This window comes from Oryctolagus cuniculus, chromosome 11 (assembly GCF_964237555.1).
Source record: "Oryctolagus cuniculus chromosome 11, mOryCun1.1, whole genome shotgun sequence".
Taxonomy (NCBI): domain Eukaryota; kingdom Metazoa; phylum Chordata; class Mammalia; order Lagomorpha; family Leporidae; genus Oryctolagus; species Oryctolagus cuniculus.
In genome coordinates, this window is record NC_091442.1 from 104043788 (window position 1) to 104065720 (window position 21933).

General features: G+C 38.1%; 1 protein-coding gene across 4 annotated transcripts in view; it reads left to right on the top strand.

Annotated features, from left to right (window-relative positions):
* ANO4 (anoctamin 4) overlaps positions 1 to 21933 on the top strand; it is a 561131-nt gene that overhangs the window by 443450 nt on the left and 95748 nt on the right. For all 4 annotated transcript variants that reach the window (XM_008256958.4, XM_070052753.1, XM_008256960.4 and 1 more), the window contains 5 exons: positions 1760 to 1866; positions 15072 to 15127; positions 17687 to 17808; positions 20040 to 20174; positions 21245 to 21341. In XM_008256958.4, the coding sequence (XP_008255180.1) occupies positions 1760 to 1866; positions 15072 to 15127; positions 17687 to 17808; positions 20040 to 20174; positions 21245 to 21341 (517 nt within the window). The remainder of the gene's footprint in view (positions 1 to 1759; positions 1867 to 15071; positions 15128 to 17686; positions 17809 to 20039; positions 20175 to 21244; positions 21342 to 21933) is intronic.

Sequence of the window (21933 nt, forward strand, 5' to 3'; positions counted from 1 at the left end):
CTTTATTTGGTATTAAAATGTAATGGCCTATCTCAAATAAAGTGAAAAAGCAAAGGAGGATAAAACAGAAAAGGACTCTATTCAACGTAACTGCGCTTTCTCTCCTTCCTCTTTGATGTACATATTTTCAGAAAATGTAAGATAAATGCTGCAGCTTCCTCTTTTACCCAAATAGCATTTCTCTCTCATCCACCAAGTTGAGTGACTTCTCTGAGAGCAATATTCTGTGAGAGACTTCCAAAGAGGTAAAAATGAGAAGAAAATACTTCTTCAAGGAACCTGTTCACATGATTTGCTTGTTGTCGCTGTAATCTCATGCCTTTCTCTTCTTTGTGTGTTGTCCCAAACTCACATTCCCAGCCCATTCCCACATCAAACCCAACACCTGACCCACCCCTCTCCTGGGCCACTTTTATGCTTCCTCTCTCAATTTGAACAAGTCCTGAGAATCAATCTACTTGAAGAAAAATATGAAACAGCAGTTCCCCCAATGTCCATCTCCTCAACCGTCAGGTACCTGCATACCAGCCACTCACTGGATCCTGTGACTGCAGAAGCTCAGATTCAGCCTTTGTCCTGATTGAGCTCAGTCTTAGGTGGGGGAAATGAATTAAAAGGGAGGTTGATGCTGCCCTTCTCTGGCACAGGATCATGTTCACCTCCTTCCCCATGAGTTTGTAAGCTTCTCAAAAGCAAGGGCATATGTTTTGTTTACCATATTATGGTCAGTACCTTATGGAGTAAAATAAACATCTTATTGAACAAATGGATAACACTACGGAATGGTCAGGAAATTTATACGGTTTTAAGTTATGAAATAGCATGGAAGAGGTAACCTTGAATTTTGGGGAGATGAGAATGTAGTTGAAGAGGTAGAGAGATTTGTTGGAGGAAGTGACTTCCAAGCTGTGTTTTGGAGGTGATGGCTACCAACATTTATATTGCTTTTTGTGGTGTTTAACTTATAAAAGGCACCCAATCAAAGGTTGGTAAGTTGATAAGTTTTATAAAGTAGTTGTACCCTTATTTTTCACCATTTATCACATTTCTGAGAAGGGAAAACATAGTCACTTAATGATGGATTTTGTGGCCCTGGAAGTTCTGTTACCTGGCCAACCTCTCAGTAGGGTAGGAACACCTGCTGGAAAGCCCAGTGTTATGGTGTGTGAGTATGTGTGTGAACATGCATGCGTGTACCCTTCACAGACTCCGGAGATTATCTGGGCTGCTGGCTAAGAATAAAATCTACTCATCCATGAAAGAACTTAGGTAAGGAAAGGACCGAGTCTGGTTTCTCACCTTACCTCTGAGCCAGCTCAGAGCTCATTACCTAAATCCACCACTCAAGCCAATTTCAAATCTTAAAACTGAAAACCACCTGGTTATGACTCAGGAGGGGGTGGAATACAACAGAAGAGGAGATAAAAACAAAATGAAATTTTAGTTGAATTTGTCTAATGACCTTACTAAGAAAACACAGGCCATGAGAGTAGACTTGCTGTTAGTTTATTTTGAAGTCTGTTAGTTTTATTTAGCTCCATCTCCATCCTAACATAATGATGTTAATGCTCAAGATTCTGAGAACAAAAACTACACAGATTTGTGAAGCCTATGGCTCTGGTTGTGGTTTCGTGGTAATCTTATGCTGTTCCAGACACACCCTATATGACTTTTAAGTCATAGCACCACCAAATTATGGCAAAGATCAGATTCCTCACCTCCAACTAATTCTCAGTTTCTGTTTTTACTGTGTGTGCAGCTTCATCATACACAACAAAGACACTTTCTTCAACAATGCCACGAGAAGTAGAATCGTGCATCATATTTTACAAAGAATAAAGTATGAAGAAGGAAAAAACAAAATTGGTAAGTAGTCTATTGGATAAAGGCTAAAGTTGGTATTTGGGGATTTCAGATGTCTTCCTATTGTTTCGTTAAGCTCATATCAATTCTAGAAATGCTTACCATTTATTGAACCTCTGACTACACCCTTATCAGATAACTAACAAGTATAAAATCTTCATAATGTCCTTGAATACGAGAGTGTGTCAAGAAACCTATGGAAATGAAATTAAAGATAAATATATTTTGCTGCAAAATTTTTTGAAACCCTTGCTTAGGTTTTCTCATGATACACATTTTCATGAACTTCTTGAAGATTCTTCCCTTGCATAGATTTCAAAACATCTTTGTGCTGAAGTAAATTTATTTTTTTAATTCCACTCTCCATGAACTTTTTGAAGTACCTGGTATCTTCTTTAAAAGTTTGTCATTACACTTATCTAGGATCATGGACAAATTCTCTCAGTTCAACAGATATTTCTGGAATATCCATTGTGTGCCAGGCACTGAGCTAGGTGGATGATCATAGTTCTGTATAGCCTGAAATTTATGTTTAAAAAGTTTGTGCATGCAATAAACAAATAAGTAATAAGAAGAAATTAGCTGGGTGATGATATGGAGACAACCTGCAAAAGGGTGAAGTTGAGTCTGCTGAAACTGGGAAGTCAGGGGAGGCTTAACTGAGAAGCTCCAGTTTTTACTGAGACCTGAATGATGCAGAGCCAGCCTGGGAAGATCCAGGGGTAGGGAGTTCCAGATAGAAGCAGCTGTAGTTTCAGAGATGAGCTGTCACACTTAAGTAAATTCTCCAAATAATCATTCCCCGCATTAAACATCTTCCACAATGTATAGTTTAGGTGCTATTATGAGAACCTTTCCATATTATATTAACAAATGGCCTGCCTTATTAAATAGGTTATTATGTATCAAGAAGGTTTAGGTAGATTTGCTATTATCACCATTTTACCAAGATTTTTTCAAGTTTGAACAATGACCTCTATTACTCCAGGTCTAGACAGGAGGCAACATATAATTTGAATAGAGTATGTTTAATACAAATAATTGACTATGATAGAAAATCAGAGTAATGGAGGATTGGAAAGCCAAAGGTAAGAAGAAGAACACAGAAGAATCCAGATATTAGGAGCAGCCAGCAAGCCCTAGGAAGGCTCTACCAGACGAGACAGAGATCCACATCCTATTGGAAGGGGTGTCCCATGGCAGAGTAGTTTTCTAAGAACTCACTGGGAATCTGCATTCTTGAAAGGGTTTCAAGGAGTCATTCATTGGAAATTCTATACCAGTAGCACTACTCTGTGAAGCCACTAAAGGGGATACCAAGATACGTTACTTTGTGAAAGTGCCAGGTGCACCACACCATTGGGGCTGGGGATGGCAGAAGCCCAGTCAGAGGAGCGTGCTGTGCTCCTTCCATTGTTCCACCAGTGCCTTCTACTGACACAGCGTAGCATTTACCTCCTGGTAAAGGGTAAGTGTTTGCAAGATACAGCTCCGTCACTGCAAAGCAGGCAATGACATTACATCTGGAGTCGTGAGATAATAAATTGATAACTGGCACATAGCCTGAATGGCCTACGCATCAAGATTTCTAGCAGGATGATGCTGGAGGGTTGTATTGTGTTAGCCATTGGAATCAGGAGCCTAAAATATCCACAGATCTCAACCATATCCAGCAAGATGGCATTTAATAGTTTGTAAATGTAAAATCCTACACACTCAAATTCAGCAAAACTACTACCCTGGTAAGTGTGGGAAAAATGTTACTCAACAGCATCATGAAAGGAACAGATCTGAGAGCTGAGTTGAATGCAAGCTCAGTGTGAGTCACTAGCATAATGAGGCTGCCAAAAAAATCCTACCTTTATTCTGAACTGCATAAATTAACCTATGATAAGGGAAATAGGTAGTTATTTAGCCCAGATATGAGTATATCAACATAACTATGTTTAGTGAGAATCATTGTAGGTGGGTATAGTGAAATCAAACCTGATTTAAGTCCTTCTTGACTTTGATGGAGTTGTAATTGAGCTCATCCAATATTCTCTGCAACAATCAACCATACTTGAGACACATCTGATCCATAAAGTCATTGTGATAATTCCAGCCTGTAGGAACCCTTCCCTCTTCTGAATCCCCATGGCAATTATTTTTAGAATGTTTATTGGGTAATTAAATATTTCACAACTCTTATTGTCGTACTTTCAATGACATTATTAAAACCTACCACCTAAGGAGAAACCACTTTAAATGTTTGATATAAATAATTTAAATATTGCCATATTACTTTTTCTCATATTCCTTATTCATTCATAGGATTTTTAATAGACCTGAGATACTCTGTACCTACTTTTTTATCACACTTTTTTCAGTTAATATTGTGTCATGAACATACTAGATAAAAAGTTAGTGAAAGTAAAACCATAACAGTAGCTATTCTAGATTATTTCATAAAATGCAAATAACTGAAAAAGAAATTCTTCACTAATTTTGTTAGTATTTTTAGCACCCTCACAGCTCATTGTAACACACAAATGTGTTAAAAATGTGCCACTGAAAACTGTTAGTCTAAATAATAAGCTCCTGAACAGTAAATAAGTACCTTATTCATCTTTGCATCATCAATACCTAGCACAGTGTCTGGCATATGCATTGGAGCTCAAAAAGTGCATTTTCTTTTTTTAAAAAGGATTTATTTATTTATTTGAAAGTCAGAGTTACACAGAGGAGAGGCAGAGAGAGAGAGGTCTTCCATCCGATGGTTTACTTCCCAATTGGCAACAACGACTGGAGCTATGCCAATACGAAGCCAGGAGCCAGGAGCCTCTTCTGGGTCTCCCAAGCGGGTGCAGGGGCCCAAGCACTTGGGCCATCTTCCACTGCTTTCCCAGGCCATAGCAGAGAGTTGGATCGGAAGAGAGGCAGTCGGGTCTTGAACCGGCGCCCATGTGTGATGCCGGTGCTTCAGGCTAGGGCGTTAACCTGCTGCACCACAGCACCAGCCCCCAAAAAGTGCATTTTCAATTGAATTGAAGATCTTTTAAACATGATTAATGTCTCATCATCAGCGTTCTTACACCATCAAAAACTGCACAATGAGACCATGCCACGGTTAATGTACCTGATTTCTGTCTCTCAGTATGTAGCTGTTTTCACAACTCCTCAAGAGGACACAAAGGAAAGACAGAGACAGTGATGTATTTTAAATATTATAAAGGAGTTGAGAAAGTGTATTATATTTGCTAGTCAGAAAGAGGCTTTGTATAATATTCTCTCAATTGATGAAAGGAGAAGGAGGGTTCTATTCAAGAACTTCAGTACTTAGAAAATTGGTAATTATAAACTTGAAATGTGTCTAATTAGAAATAATCACAGACTATTATTAACCCAGGATCAGGCATTCTGCTGAAAAACTATGGAGTAAAATTGCAAATAGCCTGTTGACCCAATATTTCATTGTCACCTTTAGTTGCATAAAGAAAAGAAATAATGTTAGTAGAAAATTTTAACTTGATAGAATCAATGTTTACCCAATGTTATTTTCTGCCTCAAACTTGTTCTGAAAGCTGCTTCTTGCATGAGCCAACATTGTTTAGAAATAACACAAATATGTTTATTTGAAGACATGATTTATATGGTGCTTTAGTGGAATGTATATTGCCACTATGTAAGCTTTTCAATTTCACTCTGAATCTATTAAAACAGTGACAGTCAAACCTGGTGAAACTCACTTTGAAAATATAGCAGTTAATAGCTCAATAAAGATTTATTCAACAGTGGGTGCACACAATAAATTTGAAATTGATTTAAATTAGTACTTTCTCAATTTTCAGGATTTTGATGTTATGATAGAATTACAAAGGTCATCATCAGCATTTCTTACAAAGTCCCTATGAATCTTATTTTTTCCTGTTATTTGGTATGTTTGAAGATATTAATGAGATATGTGTAATTCTCAATAGAGACTCTAGCCTTCCAGAAAATCAATAATTTATTCATTTCTTTCAAAAGCATTTATTGAATGCCTCGTGTGTGCTAGACAAAATCTAAAGCCTTATGGATATTTGTATTCCAAGTGTTTTTCCGAAATATGCAATGTTAATGTCAAGCAGCTTTAGCACATTAATGGGTTACTTTGATGAGAAGTATCTAAATGTTTATTTACCCTCAATCATTAAAAAATGGATCAGTGCATGTGTCATTTCAAGTTAGGCTGAACTCCTGGATTTTGATCAGAACATGAAGTTAGTAAAAAGCATTCTCCATATAAATCATCTGATACAATCATCATCTTTGAGATATATTTTAAGAAGTAGTACAATTCTTGATCTGCAGAGGAACAACACATTAAAATTCCATTCTGACCAACTGGAGTAACAGGTACAAGGTTTATTCTTCTACATGAAATAATCCAAAAAAGGAAAAACATTGGGCAAACCAAAAGTGGAGATTCTGAAAGAAAATAAAATAGGTGATTCCTATAATTGCCCCATCTTACTACATTGGGATAATGACTAGTCAGCAGCACAGGGAGAAAGAATACAAGAAAGGTACCTGAATTGAAAAGATGTTTCTTAGAGTCCAGGGAGACCAAGGAAGCAAATTCACAGAACAGAGTACCAGAAAGCAGGCAGATGTGGAGACACAGAACTTTGAAAATCTACAGAGGAGCCGGCGCCATGGCTCACTAGGCTAATCCTCCACCTTGCAGCGCCAGCACACCAAGTTCTAGTCCCGGTCGGGGCACCGGATTCTGTCCCGGTTGCCCCTCTTCCAGGACAGCTCTCTGCTGTGGCCAGGGAGTGCAGTGGAGGATGGCACAAGTACTTGGGTCCTGCACCCCATGGGAGACCAAGATAAGTACCTGGCTCCTGCCATCGGATCAGTGTGGTGCGCCGGCCGCAGCGCGCCGGCCGTGGCAGCCATTGGAGGGTGAACCAACGGCAAAGGAAGACCTTTCTCTCTGTGTCTCTCTCTCACTGTCCACTCTGCCTGTTAAAAAAAAAAAAAAAAAGAAAAGAAAGAAAGAAAAAAGAAAATCTACAGAGGATCATTCTCAAGCATTCAGTGCTTGAGTACTGTTCATTGCTCACAGGTCAGGAAACCATCCAAAGCAAGAGAAAGAGTCCTACAAAAGGATTTCTAGTGAAACTGGGACATGTCATAATCCACAGGGCAATGAGTGGAGGACTTAGAAAGCCTTTCCTTAGCCTTACACTAAACAAGTCCCACCTACCACATGTAGAAAGCAAGACCAAAATGGATCACACTCTTAAAGTGACTTACTGTGTCTCAGAACAAACCTCAAGAATCTATTGATGCAAACACGGTATTTATGTTAACAAGAAAAATCACCATATTTGATATCTAACCAATATTACCAGGCAAACAAAAAGAAGAAAAATCCATTAATCAAAAACCTACCCAGAATTTTTATAGATGTTAGAAATAGCAAACATGGGGGACCGGCGCTGTGGCGCAGCAGGTTAACGCCCTGGCCTGAAGCGCCGGCATCCCATATGGGCTCCATTTCTAGTCCCGGCTGCTCCACTTCCAATCCAGCTCTCTGCTATGGCCTGGGAAAGCAGTAGAAGATGGCCCAAGTCCTTGGGCCCATGCACCTGCGTGGGAGACCTGGAAGAAGCTCCTGGCTCCTGGCTCCTGGCTTTGGATCATCGCAGCTCCGGCCGGAGCTGCCATCTGGGGAGTGAATCATTGGACAGAAGACCTCTCTCTCTGCATCTCCTCTCTGTATAACTCTGACTTTCAAAGAAACAAATAAATCTTAAAAAAAATAGAAATAGCAAACATGGGTATTAAAACAGTAAATATTTGAAGAAATAATTATGGAAGATTTTCCAAATTCAGAGAAAACCATAAACCCTAGACCAAGTAAGTTCAGTAAACACTAAGTGCAATATGAAGAAATTAAAACCAAGGCATACATAATCAGCTTGGTCAAAATCTGTAATAAAGAGAAAAATATTCAAAGAAACAAGAAAGGAACAACATGAAACATACCATGGCACAAGGACAACTTCACAGCAGATTTCTCACTGAAAACAATCAGATTACAATGGAGTAACATCTTTAAGCACTAAAACAAAAACAATTAAGTCAACCTAAAATGCTACACCCAGCAAAAAATTCTACCAAAATGGGGTAAATAGAGACTTCTCTTAGATATACAAAAACTGAAAGAATTCATCACCAGCAGACTTCAACCTCAAGGTATGTTAAAGGCAATCCTCCTAGAAGAAATATATACATTCCATATTATTTAAACCTCTTGAATAGATAAGAGTTTATAAACAAAAATAACATTGTCTTAAAATGTGTATAAAAGTAAAAATACATGATGACAATAATATAAATGCCATGAGGGAGTAAAGAGGCATAATAACACAAGGTTCTTACACTACATAACTACATATGCAGTGGATATCTTTTCATATGGAAGAAAACTGTGATAAATTAAATATGTATGTTATAAATAAAAAACAAAATAGCAAAAGCACAGAGTTATAGCTAATAAGCCAACAAAGAAAAAAATTAATCATAAAAAATTAATCCAAAATAAAGCAGAAAAAAGAAGGGACAAACAGAAAATGTATAGTGAGATCAGAGACTTAAACCTAAACCAATCAGTAATTACACTGAATGTTAATGGTCTAAATACCTCAATTCAAAAGTCAGAGATTGATACATGGAATAAAAAGCAAAACCCAACTTTTTACCACCTATAAGAAATGTACTAAGGCCAGCGCCGCGGCTCCCTTGGCTAATCCTCAACCTGTGGCGCCAGCACACTGGGTTCTAGTCCCAGTCGGGGCGCCGGATTCTGTCCCGGTTGCCCCTCTTCCATCCAGCTCTCTGCTGTGGCCCAGGAGTGCAGTGGAGGATGGCCCAAGTCCTTGGGCCCTGCACCCGCATGAGAGACCAGAAGAAATGTACTTTAATATAAAGATACAGATGGGTTAAAAATAAAATGATGGGAAAAAAGAGAATATTAGCACTAATCAAAAGGAAGTTTTAATGGATAAATTTGTTTAAATGTAGATTTCAGACCAAAGAATAATACAGGAATAAAGACCATTTTTAATTATAAAGGAGTTAATTCATCTTGAGGCTATAACAATTCTAAACATTTGTGCACTCAACGGCAGAGTTTCAAACCATATGAAGGTAAAACTAGTAGAATTGCAATGAGAAAGACACATCTACAATTATAATCAAAATTTCACTATCACTTTCTCAGCAATTAACAAGTAGAAAATCAGTAAGATTTAGAAGACCTGCACAGCATTATCAATGAAATTGATCTAATTGCCTTTTCAGACCACACCACTGAACAACAACAGAAACTCATTCTTTTGAAATGCATGTAGAGCCTATCAAACAACAATATTGGGGAACAAAAAACAAGACAATAAATTCAAAAGGGTTCAAATCACAGAAAGTTGTTTTTTTTTTTTTTAACTACAGTGTTATTACATTTGAGTCAATAGGATAAGAACTCTGGGAAAGTAAGAATTATTTAAATTAAGTTCTTTACTGATAACTCATTGGCCAAAAAAAAAAAAAAAAGAAACCAAAATGGAAATTAGAAAGTATGTTTTACTGAATGAAGATAAAAGCACAGTATATCAAAAAGTGTGCAATGCTGCTAAAGCAGTCCTTGGAAATCTACAGCATCACATGATATGTCTATACAAGAAAGATGTCCCTGATTAACAGCCTCATCTTCCACCTTAAGGAACTAGAAAAGGAAAAGAAATTGACAGTCTGTAGACTAAAGGAAATAGTGAAAATTAGAGCAAAAGATAATACAGAAAACCACTGTAACAAAAATCTGGTTCTTGGTGGTGGCAGTTGGGGAGTATCTATGAAATGAGTAAAACTAGTGGTGGGTACACCCCAGGATGACTTACTAACAAGTCATGGTCTTGTGTAATCTGTTCACCTTGAATGTGGTTGGAACATATGGTTTACAACCAAGAGTAGGAATGATAATTATTACTACTGTGACTATGACATGTTATATGGCCATGCTGAAGAGATTTTGCATATGTAATTAAGATCCTTAATCAATTTGACTTTGACTTAGTCTAAAGAGAAATTATCCTCAGTGAACCTGGCCTTATCAGCTAAGCCTATTAAAAGAGAGTCTGGAGCTGGTGCTATAGTGTAGTGGGTAAAACTGCCACCTGCAGCACCAGCATCCCATATGGGCACCGGTATCCCATATAATAACTGGTTCAAGACCCAGCTGCTCTACTTCCAATACAGCTCTCTTCTATGGCCTGGGAAAGCAGTAGAAGATGGCCCAAATACTTGGGCTCTTGCACCCACATGGGAGACCCAGAAGAAGCTCCTGGCTCCCAGCTTCAGATTGGCAAGGCTTTGGCTGTTGCAGCCATCTGGGGAAAGAACCAGCAGATGGAAGACCTCTGTCTCTGTCTCTCTCTTGCATGTTCTCTCTCTCTCTCTCTCTCTCTCTCTCTGCCTCTCTGTAACTCTTCCTTTCAAATATATAAATAAATCTTTAAAAAGGAGAGTCTGATCCTTCTCTGAGCTCAAAGTCTCAAAGCAACTGAATCTTTGTTGCTAATTTTAAAGAAAAAACTTCCATAGATTCTGTATCTGCAAAATAAACAAAACCTGCAACTACTAAAGAAGCTTGGAAATGGAGCATTCCTTAGGAGGATCTCTAGGTGAGAATGCAGTCAGGTCAAAAGTGAGTTCACCGACATTGTGCCAAAGCAGATAAAGCTACTACCTGCAAGGCTGGCACCCCATATGGACACCAATTTGTGCCCTGGCTGCTCCACTTCTCACCCTGCTCCCTGCTAATGGCCTGGGAAAAGCAGCAAAGATGGTCCAAGTGCTTGGGCCCCTGCATCCAAGTGGGAGACTTGGAAGAAACTCCTATCTCATGGCTTTGGCCTGGTCCGGCCTTGACAGTTGCAGCCATCTTGGGAGTGAACCAGCAAATGGAAGATCTCTCTGTCTCTGTCTCTGTCTCTGTCTCTCTCTAACTCAGATTTTCAATTTATTTTAAGATATATTTTCAAATATATCTTTAAAAAATTTGATTTCAGCTTTGTGAAACCCTAAACAGATAATCAGCTAAATAATACCTAGACTCTCACCATCAGAAACTGAGACAACAATGGGTATTTTTCAAGCTACTACATTTCTTGTAATTTGTTAAACACTGATAGAAAACAAATACAAACTTCTAGGCAGGCTAGTCACATGAACAAAAATAGAGAAAACACAAATTTTCAAATTACCAGGAATAATAGAAGTACTATCACCACGGATATTGAAAGGATAATAAAGAACTGTTATGGATAATGTTATGTCAATAAATTTGACAACTTAATGAAATGTGAGAATTCCTTGACACAGTCTAAACTCATTCAGTGAGAACTGTGTAGTCTGTAATGAATTTGTGCTTCAAAATATTCTCACAAATAAAAGTCCAGTATAGACTTCATTAGTGAATTCTATCAATGATTTAAGAAGTAATACTAATTCTATGAAAGGCTTTCACAAACTGAAGGATGGAGAATACTTCCTGCCTTATCCTATGAGAGCAACATTCCCTGGATACCAAAACCAGGTAAAGAATACTAGAAAAGTACATATCAGTAGACTTCAAGACTAGTTCAGCAAATCAAACCCAGCAAAATATAAAAAGGATAATATATTATGACCAAATAGGATTTATCCAGGACTGCAAAATTGGCTTAACATTTGAAAGTCAACCAGAATAATTCATCATTTTAGCGCACTAAAAACGACATGATCTCTATAGATGTGGAAAAAGTATTTGACAAAGTCTGACATCTACTCCGGATAAAAAGTCTGCAAACTATGAATAGAAACTATCTTTGTGAATGTTATTAAATACATCTATGAAATACTTATAGTTGACATATTTAATGGCAAAGGACTGAATGCTTTCCCCTAAGATGGTAAATAGGACAACACAGGGTGCTTCCAAATGTTCATTTGTGTTATTAAAAGTGATTAGTGATTTTTTTTAATACAGACTTGCTCAAGCCTCTCTGGATTATGTATGTAAATTTTTTCTTTTTTCATTTTTGAAGACCCCCTCATAGACACACATTTCAGAAACATTATACACCAAAATAAACCTATTTTAAATTCTATTTTCTACAAACTTTTTGAAGTCCCCTTATGTGCCTACTCTTTTTTTTTTCTTTCTTTTTTTGGACAGGCAAAGTTAGAGAGAGAGAGGCAGAGAGAAAGGTCTTCCTTTTTCCGTTGGTTCATCCCCGAAGTGGCCGCTACAGCAGGCGCATTGTGGCCAGCGCGCTGCACCAATCTGAAGCCAGGAACCAGGTGCTTCCTCCTGGTCTCCCATGCAGGTGCAGGGCCCAAGCACTTGGGCCATCCTCCACTGCCCTCCTGGGCCACAGCAGAGAGCTGGACTGGAAGAGGAACAACCAGGCCAGAATCCGGCGCCCCGACCGGGACTAGAACCTGGGGTGCTGACGTCGCCGCAGGTGGAGGATTAGCCTTTTGAGCCACAGCGGCGGCCCTGTGCCTACTCTTAACATTTGTATTATTTTACTAGTCACTTATAAGACAAAAGTAAGTAAATAAAAGGCATCCATATTGGAAAAGAAGTAAAACTGTTCAAATTATAAGACAATATAATCATCCATGTAGAAATTCCAATGACTACAAAAGGCTACTGGAACTAATAAGTTAGTTTAACTAGGTTGCAAGAGCCAAGACTGATATAAAAATTCAATTGCATTTTCATAAACCAGTAACACAGAGAAACAGATCTTTTAAAAAAGTACTATTTAAAATGCATCAAAAATGTAAAATACTTAGGAATAAATATGCCAGATGATTAAGACTTGAAGAAAACAAACTACAAAACATTGCTGAGAGAAATTTAAGAATAAGTAAATGGTGAGATATCCCTCAGAATATCAATATTATCCCTCAGAATCCTCAATATTATTAAAATGCCAGTGTTCTTCAAATTGATCTAAAGATCAAATGCGATCCAAATCAAACTCCCAGGAGAGAGAGAGAAAATTAAGTGTATTCAAAAGTTCATAATAAATGGATAGAATAGACAAAACAACTTTAGAAAATAGCAGAATAGAGGGCTGATACTGCCTGTTTTCAAGAATTCTTGTAAACCAGCTGTAATCAAGACATGTGGTATTGGTCTAGCAATAGATCAGTGGAACATGATAGAGAATCCAGTGGTATATCCACATATAAATGGATAATTGATTTTTAATGAAAGCTCAAATGCAATTTAGTGAATAAAGGACTGATTGTTTTCAACAAATGATACTGAGATAATCCATATGTAAAAAATTAATTCAGATGGGTAGCAGACCTTTAAAACTTAATACTACAAAGATCCTAGGAGAAAAATCTTTGATTTTGCATAAGAGATATCTTATATATGACCCTAAAAGCATAATCCATAATAGAAAAGGATAATTGGGACTTCTTCACAAGTAAAGCTTCATTCTTTAAAAGATGTATTTCAGAGGATGAAAAAAGAAGCCATATACTAGGAGGAAGAAAACCTCCAAAGCACGTCTAATGAAGGGCATATACCTGAAATATGCAAGGTATTTCAAAAAGCTTATAGAAATGTGTATTACTGTAAAAAGCTATATATGGGTTTTGAAATTTTTTGCAGCCAATTTTAATAATTCAGTTCCATTTTTCCATAAACTTTGAAGTACTCTCTTTTAAAGAACACTGGATACTCGGTGATAAAAAATTAATATGAAATTTGAAAAAATATTTCAAGAATATATTCAGATGGCAGACAAACACACTAGAAAATTTTCAATACTATTAGTCATTAGGGAAATGCAAATGAAAAGCAGAATGAGATATCATTGTGCTGCTTATTAAAATGTTTGAAATTTAATTTAAAAAACTGAGCATACCAAGTGTTGGAGAGAATGTGGAGAAAAGGAAATCCTTGTCAACTGTCAGTGGGAATGAAAATTGTATACAGCCATTATGTAAAATAATATGGGAGTACCTCAGAAAATAAAAAAATAGAATTATCATATAATCCAGGAATCACATGTCTGGGTACATACTCAAGGGAAATAAAATCAGTTTCCTAAAAAGATGTTTGCACTCCCATATTTATCGTGGTAGCCAAGATATGGAAATAAATTAAGTATCCACTGATAAATGTATAGGTAAAGAAATTGTGGTGCATGTGTTGAATGGAATATTATTCAGCCAGGCCAGTGCTGTGATGTAGTGGGTAAAGCCACCACCTGCTGCACCTGTATCCCATATGGGTGGTGGTTCAAGTCCCAACTGCTCCACTTTAGTCCAGCTTCCTGCTAATGTGCCTTTGAAAGCAGTGGAAGGTGGCACAAGTTCTTAGATCCCTGCACACATGGGAGACCCAGATGAAGCCCCTGGCTCCAGTCTAGCCCAGCCCTAGCCATTGAGACTATTTGGGGAGTGAACCAGCAGATGAAGATTTCTCTCTCTCTCTCCCCCTCCCTCCCTTCCTCTCTCCTTCCCTCTCTGTTACTCTGCCTTTCAAATAAATAAATAAATCCTTAAAAAAATCTATATATATTATTCAACCATAAAAAGGAAATCCTAGGAGGTTTTGTGATAACATGGATGAACTTGGAGGACGTCATGCTTACTGAAATAAGTCAGACACAAAAAGATAAAAACTGGATAAACTTATACATGGAATGTAAAAATGTTGGATTTTTAGAAGCAGAGCATCAAATGAAAGTTGCTGTGGTCTGGGGGATAGGAGAAACAAGGACATGTTGGTGAACAGGTACAACATTTCAGTTATAAAACTAGCACGTTCTGGGGGCCTAAAGCACAGCTGGAGTGCTGATGGATGTCTTAATTAACTGGGCAATGATAATCATTGCATAAAGTACGTGTATATACCTTGAATATATTTAACCTTTGATGATTAGATATTTTAATTAAAAAGAATAGAAGAACCAGATATCCTAGCCCCAGATCCCTATTTTCTAGCAGATAGCAAAGCTTTCTTCCTAAACTGCTGATGTCCCCATGTGAATCTGAATCATTTTTGCAAGCCTAGATCCTTCTTTCCAAAAAGAACCACTTTGTATTAGTTGTGAACATTGTGAGATTTCAAACTCAGCATCACTGGGACTGACTTCTTGTTCTAGGTCTGAATCGTTTGCTCACCAATGGCTCCTATGAAGCTGCATTTCCCTTGCACGAGGTATTTTGCTGTCTTTTCTCCTTACTTTTCTTGCAACTTCTTGTGACCATAATAATCTTCTAGGGAGAGCCATTCTTTGAAATTGTGGGAACAGTTCAGAATGAATCCAACTGGTTCAACAGGTAATTAGGGGGGGATTTTCTTACATTTCTCCCTCCATATTGATTTATATCTTTTTATTTAAGTATTTGCAAGAATTCTTAAATGAACAGTCACTCATGAGTTTAGAGGAACAGCTTAAGGAATCTAAATCATAAAATTAAAAAGCCATTGAAAATTTGCATGAGGCACCAGATACAAGAGGAAAATATTCTTGAAGTCAGTAGTTGTAGCCAAAAACAAATTTAAAGCTAGTCCTTAAAAAAGTGGGAGGAAGCCATGTTGCAAGGTCTTTGGCTACCCAAAGGGTGATAAGTGAAAGTTAATAGTATCGTACTCAGCATTGTAAGATATACAAATGTCGACTTTCTCCTTATTTCCAACATGGTCTTCGTCATGAGTAATGACTTCATAAGTATGACTGTGATTACACTTAAATCTATTTCTCCACTGGGTCTTGGGATGTTTAAGCAATTATTCTTCTATATGTAGGTTTTCAGGAATATAATTCTCCTAATTATTGGGAGATTATTATTATTTTAATTGTTTGAGCCCCTGCTCTGCACTAGGCATGGTATGCTGCATAAACTACAAAGGTACATGCTCTCTGGGATCTCACATACTAGCCAAGAGGAAACTGTTAGAGTGATCTTAGTACAGTCTTCTGTTAGAAACATTCCCAACAATTTCCTGGTAAACTTTGGAGAACACTTCAGATTCTACATAAGCGGCAAATCCAAATCTTCCCCCAAACATATTTTTCTTCAGCTTACAGTGTTCTCTTGATTTTAAACACAACAGGATATAAAAAGAGAAGCAGAATTCTTAAAACCTTATTAGGGGGGGCGGCGCCATGGCTCAATAGGTTAATCCTCCGCCTGCGGTGCCAGCGTCCCATATGGGCGCCAGGTTCTAGTCCCGGTTGCTTCTCTTCCAGTCCAGCTCTCTGCTGTGGCCCAGGAAAGCAGTGGAGGATGGCCCAAGTGCTTGGGCCCTGCACCCCATGGGAGACCAGGAGAAGCACCTGGCTCCTGGCTTTGGATTGACGCAGCGCCAGCCATGGCGGTCATTTGGGGAGTGAACCAACAGAAAGAAGACCTTTCGCTCTGTCTCTCTCACTGTCTGTAACTCTAACTGTCAAATAAAAAAAATGCTATTAAAAAAAAAAAACCTTATTAGGAAAACTGAAAGCTGTGATCTGAGACTGTATTTACAGACTGTACGGAAATTCTTTCAGAATGCTCCTTTTAGAACAACAGAAGCAAACATTCTGACACAAAGGTTTGCTAGAGCCACACACATGTATTTTTGAACTCTGAAGAGAGATTTCTCCCAAAGCATCATATAGCTTTCTGCAGTGGTTAGTTGGCTTTGCCCAGAAATGGATTGCACTGTATCCTCCCACTCCCAGTCCTTGCCCAAAGAAGGAGCTGTGTCTGAGCAATGGGAGGTGGGCAGAAGTGTCTGCTCAGGGGAGTGGGTGAGTAGGCATGAGGGTGCCTGACAGATACAACTACAAAGCCCCGCAGAATAATTCACAGTCTTCTCTATGACTTTCATATCTCAGTAAAGCCCTGTGTCCTGTAAGAACAAACAATTCCAAATTAGTAATAGCAACAACAATAAAAATTCCATTGTTCTCTTGACTTTTTACTCTGTTTAACCTTATTATGTTATTTAACCTCCTGGCAGCCTTCAGAGGAAGGCAGAGCAGCTATCGTCGCCCTTGTTTCGTGTTAAACATGTAAATAGAGGTCTAGAGAAAGGTTAAGTCTTCTCTGTATCACACTGTGAGTTGTGCTCTTTCCATTAGGAAAGGTATTCTCAGGTCAGTATAATTAGTTTGCCTCCAGAAAGCACCTTTTCTTTTTGTGAATCTAGCATTGCTACCCACTGACCTCCAAAAAGCGTGCACCTCTCTCTGACCCTCATTTGTTTATTTAGTAGATTGAATTTGATTTGGATTGTTAAAATTCTGCAATGACTTCCAACTTCTACATTCTGGGATTTTCTTGTAGCTAAGGCTGTGTGTAAAGGTTACAGTTGTGAGTTGATTAACTGCCGTCTCTTGAAAGAAGTAGGGCCTGGCTTCTGAGCCAGGCACTTGATTAATCCTAAGTGCAGAAAAAGCCCAATGAGGCAGATAATATTAGTTCCATTATGGATTAGGAAACCACGCCTCAGAACACTAAGGAGTCTTGTCCAAGAACTGAATTTGAACTCAGTTCAAACTTGCCTCAATTTAGCAACCTTGAGCTTTTTACTGGACAATATCAGCAGCAAGGCAGTGTCCAGAATTACTCAGTAAACTGCCCTCCCTTTTAAAAAAAAAATCACTTAGAATCACTTTTCTTCTGCTATCACCGCTATTGCTACTCTGCCCTTAGAGACTAATACTATCAGCATTCCCTTGTGGCTTTTGTTGGTACTACCTCACTGGCAGTGGTGTTTTTGTCCCAGGGAAGTTACAGAAGTAAAAACTCCATTCGAACCCACGGAGCAGTAAACCACCGACATCTACTCTATGAGTGCTGGGCTTCCTGGGGCGTGTGGTATAAATACCAGCCTCTGGATCTTGTAAGGTGAGTTTCTGACCAGCGGCAAATATAATCAAGCTTACACAGAATGATGAGGGCAGACCATCAGCTGAGAGAAGCCAGCAGTGGAGAAAAAAAAGATGGGAAGTTCATGGCTGTAGCTCAAATCTGGCTGCTTACCAGAAGAGTAATTTATCAAAGGACATTGGTTGTTTTTGGTAAATCAGCTCTCTCTCTGATGAGGATAGTATTTCCCTGCAAAGGGTCTTAGAGAGGGGCCCAGGAAGGGACATAGGAGACCACTCAGGTCTCCCACAAGACTCAGTACAGAGCAGATCACCCGTGTTACTGTTACTGACAAGTCGTCCTAGAGAGAGATAACATTGCTTACCTATACTAGTAACAAAATAAAATATCACTTAGTACAGGTTGAGCATCCCTAATCCAGAAATCCAAAATTCAGAATGCTAAAAATCTGAAATTTTTTTGAGCACCAACATGATGCCACAAGTGGAAAATTCCACTCCTGGCCTCACATGACAGGTTACAATCAAAATGCAGGTACACCAAAAATATTCTGTAAAACTACTTTCAGCCTATGTGGATAAGGTATATATGAAACATAAATAAGTTCTGTGTTTTAGACTTGGATCCTATCCTCAAGGTATCTCATTGTATATATGCAAATACTTCAAATAGAACTAGAATAACTCTAAAATCCAAACATTTCAGATAAGGGATACTCAACCTGTGTTATGCAAATAGGACCTATGTGGTACTTTAACTCCAATACATTTCAAGATCATTTTAATTTTTGTTTAAAACCAATAACCATTAAAATTGTTTTAATCTGCAGTTTGAAAGTATATAAGCTTTTAACCTATGATAACTGTGCAGTGAAAATGTATGTTTCTTTGGACCATCTGTCTCTTCCCAACCTTCTGCCATGGCAGCATTGTGCTCTGGCATCTCATTATTTATTTGAAGACTGGTTATTGAGATTGGGTAAAAACAATCCACACTTCATGGATTCCTCATTAGAGGGAACGTCATGTCTCATTTCCTAGACTAACTGGCTGTGTTTCACTTATACTCAGTCCCTAAGAAGTAAGCCCAGAAGAGAGAAACAAAAACCACAACTCACTTTATACTTCGTTCCTGTGGGAGGTCTTGTTCCTACCAGAGCCCTTGTGACCTTGCTACCAAATGTTTACAACAATGTTCCAAGGACATTGATGAATTGTGCCCCATTCTTTGGTTGATAACTAATGATCCAGATGATCGAGGTGACTAGAAAATATTTTCTGAGATGATATCATTTTCCTTTATCCAGGCTCAATGATAAACAGTAAGGAAAATTTTTTTTTTAAAAATCCTCTCTTCCCAGCCTCAGTACCAAATAATAGAATTACATTGATTAGAAATTTCAGCTCATGGCTGTAGGTAAACTACATCCTATCCATGATGGTATTGATTAAAACTTTGCAATTAGTCAACAAGTATGAATTACTCATTGATTTTATCATATGGTACTAAATACTGTTGGCAGTGACAAATGAAAGCCATGATGTCTGGCTTTGAGAGACTCAGAGTTTCCTTCAGGAAAACAGGTCCTACGTAATGGAGACAGCTGGAAAGAAAAAATTGAGACCATGCATAAAGGTTTACAGCGGCTCAGAAACATGGAGAGGATGGGATTTGAGTTAGCACCCTTATGGAGGTATCTGCAGAACTGAACCCTGGAAAAACAGGGGCACTTGTGTTGGCCAGAAGGAAGAGGAATTTAAATCACAGTTGAGCCTTGAGTAGAATAACATTTTGGAGCATCTTAAGAATCTCATGTCTTTAAAAGAAAAAAAAAAGTTTCAAATATTTCACTTCTTCCATGTCTCAAGAATCTAACCAGAACCCAGCCTCCCAGTGTCTCCTCTGCCACTCTGGCTGCCCTCACCTGTTATCTGGACAATGACAGTTGTCCCTGATGCAATCTCCCTTTTCCCACTGTGATCCCTTCAGTTCCTTCTGTGTTCACAGAATCAGCTTGTGAATATATGAATATTCTCTTATAGAAAGAGTAATTCTATTTCTGCTATAGAATAATAGGAGAAGGAATTTAAGCCCTTTGCCTAGATTTGGTCAAATGCTTCATTCTCTTAGCTTACCTTGTCTGCCATTGACCAGAAATACCACTACAAAGGAAAATGACCATGCAAAGTATTATAATGCTAACTGTACATACTTCACTATAACTTTCAAGGCTGTTGTGTCTTAAACAGGCGATACTTTGGAGAGAAGATCGGGCTGTATTTTGCCTGGCTGGGCTGGTACACTGGCATGCTCTTCCCAGCTGCCTTCATTGGACTGTTTGTCTTTTTGTATGGAGTCACCACTCTGGATCACTGCCAAGTCAGGTACAGGGAGCTCTTGGGTGACCTGCATTTGCTAAGATTTAAAGATGGCTATTTGCACTGTAGATATGTTCACAGACTCTGGACACACTTCATGCTAGCTTCTTTCCAAATCTCTCATGGAAAAATTTGGAAGAGGAAATTCACTAGATTCTCTCCATCTCCTGCTCTTAGTTCTGTATTCTTCAGGTACCATGGTGGCAAGATTTACATTTATAAATATCTGTGCTGCTATTCATCCATGAAACGTGTTACTTTGGACCATCTGGCTAAAAGTTGCTCTTTCTGTCTTTATAAAAAATCTGTCTTCCAATTAATACTGCAAAATAGTGGGCTAACAATCCTTTTTTATGAATCATGTGTGTTTACAAAGACTTTTGCTAGAAAGACATCTCACCATCTTGCTAGTGCCTTGGGAATGGATCCATATCTATGACTTTTTACTTTGATTTTCTCACCAGAATATAATATTATATATTTGTAGAGATCTTATTGCAAAGCTGTAAAATGATCTTAAATAATAAATGTGCCTTTCAAAAGTGATTACAAAAGTAAAAGAGAGTGATTGAGCCTTCCACATATAAAAGTGTTTTACTTTCTGGTGAAATGGTTAATGAGATGTCATTTTCTCCCAGGACTAAAATCCCTGATCAATTTTATTTATTTCTCCATTATTAGTTTTAACTTATCATGCACATAAAGATCAAGGCAGGCATTTTTAGATATCTTGTTGTTCCCATAATTCAATATGAAATTACTTTAGAGCTATAAAATGTTGTGCAGGACTTTGGTGTAATTTGGGGTAGAACAACCAATGTTTTGCTTCATATATTTTCTTGAATTTAACTCATTAATATGTAAAGCCAAAGTTTAACCTCATAAATAAGTAGATTTATCAAATTATTGGAATGTGCAGGAACTTGTTTACATTAATAACAGATAGAGGTAAGAAGCTTCAAGGGCAAAGATTTTATCTATTGGATCTTATTTGTCAGTGAAACATTTTAGTGAAGTTGAATGAGAAAAATGTCTTGTGTCATCAAAACGCAGTCCTTTTCTGTTCTCTTTTACAGTAAAGAAGTCTGCCAAGCTACAGATATCATCATGTGTCCTGTGTGCGATAAGTATTGTCCATTCATGAGGCTGTCGGACAGCTGCGTTTATGCCAAGGTATTTCTATTCCACAGCATTGTAGGTTAATTGAGTTTAACATAAACCTTCTTGAGGGCTGGTGAGTGTTCTCTCTGTCCTTTGCAGTCTTTGATTCTCAAGTTAATGTTGCAAGATAGATTTATCTCCATCACTGAGTATTCTAATGCAAGTAACTTTTCTAATGTATATGTATTTGAAAGATATGACTCAAGACACTGTGGCAAGAAAATGACCCACATGAAGGATCTCTGTGAGTGAGATCCTAGTGGAAACAAGGGGCCATCAAAGGAGGAGGTACTTTTCTCTGAAGGGAAGCGAGAATTTCCACTTTGCTTATGGCCTTGTCTAAATACTGACGGAGTTTGTGGACTCAAAAGGCTTCCCATAGCCTTGGCGGCTCATGTCAAGAGCCTCGGTGATCACTGATGTCATAAATAAGAGTGTCATTTTTTTGTTTTATTTTTTAGAAAGCTTTTATTTAATAAATACAGATTTCATAGGTACAGCTTTAGAAATATAGTGATTCTTCCTGCATACCCGCCCTCCCACCCCCACTCCCATCCCACCTGCTACTCCCTCTCCCAACCCATTCTTCATTAAGATCCATTTT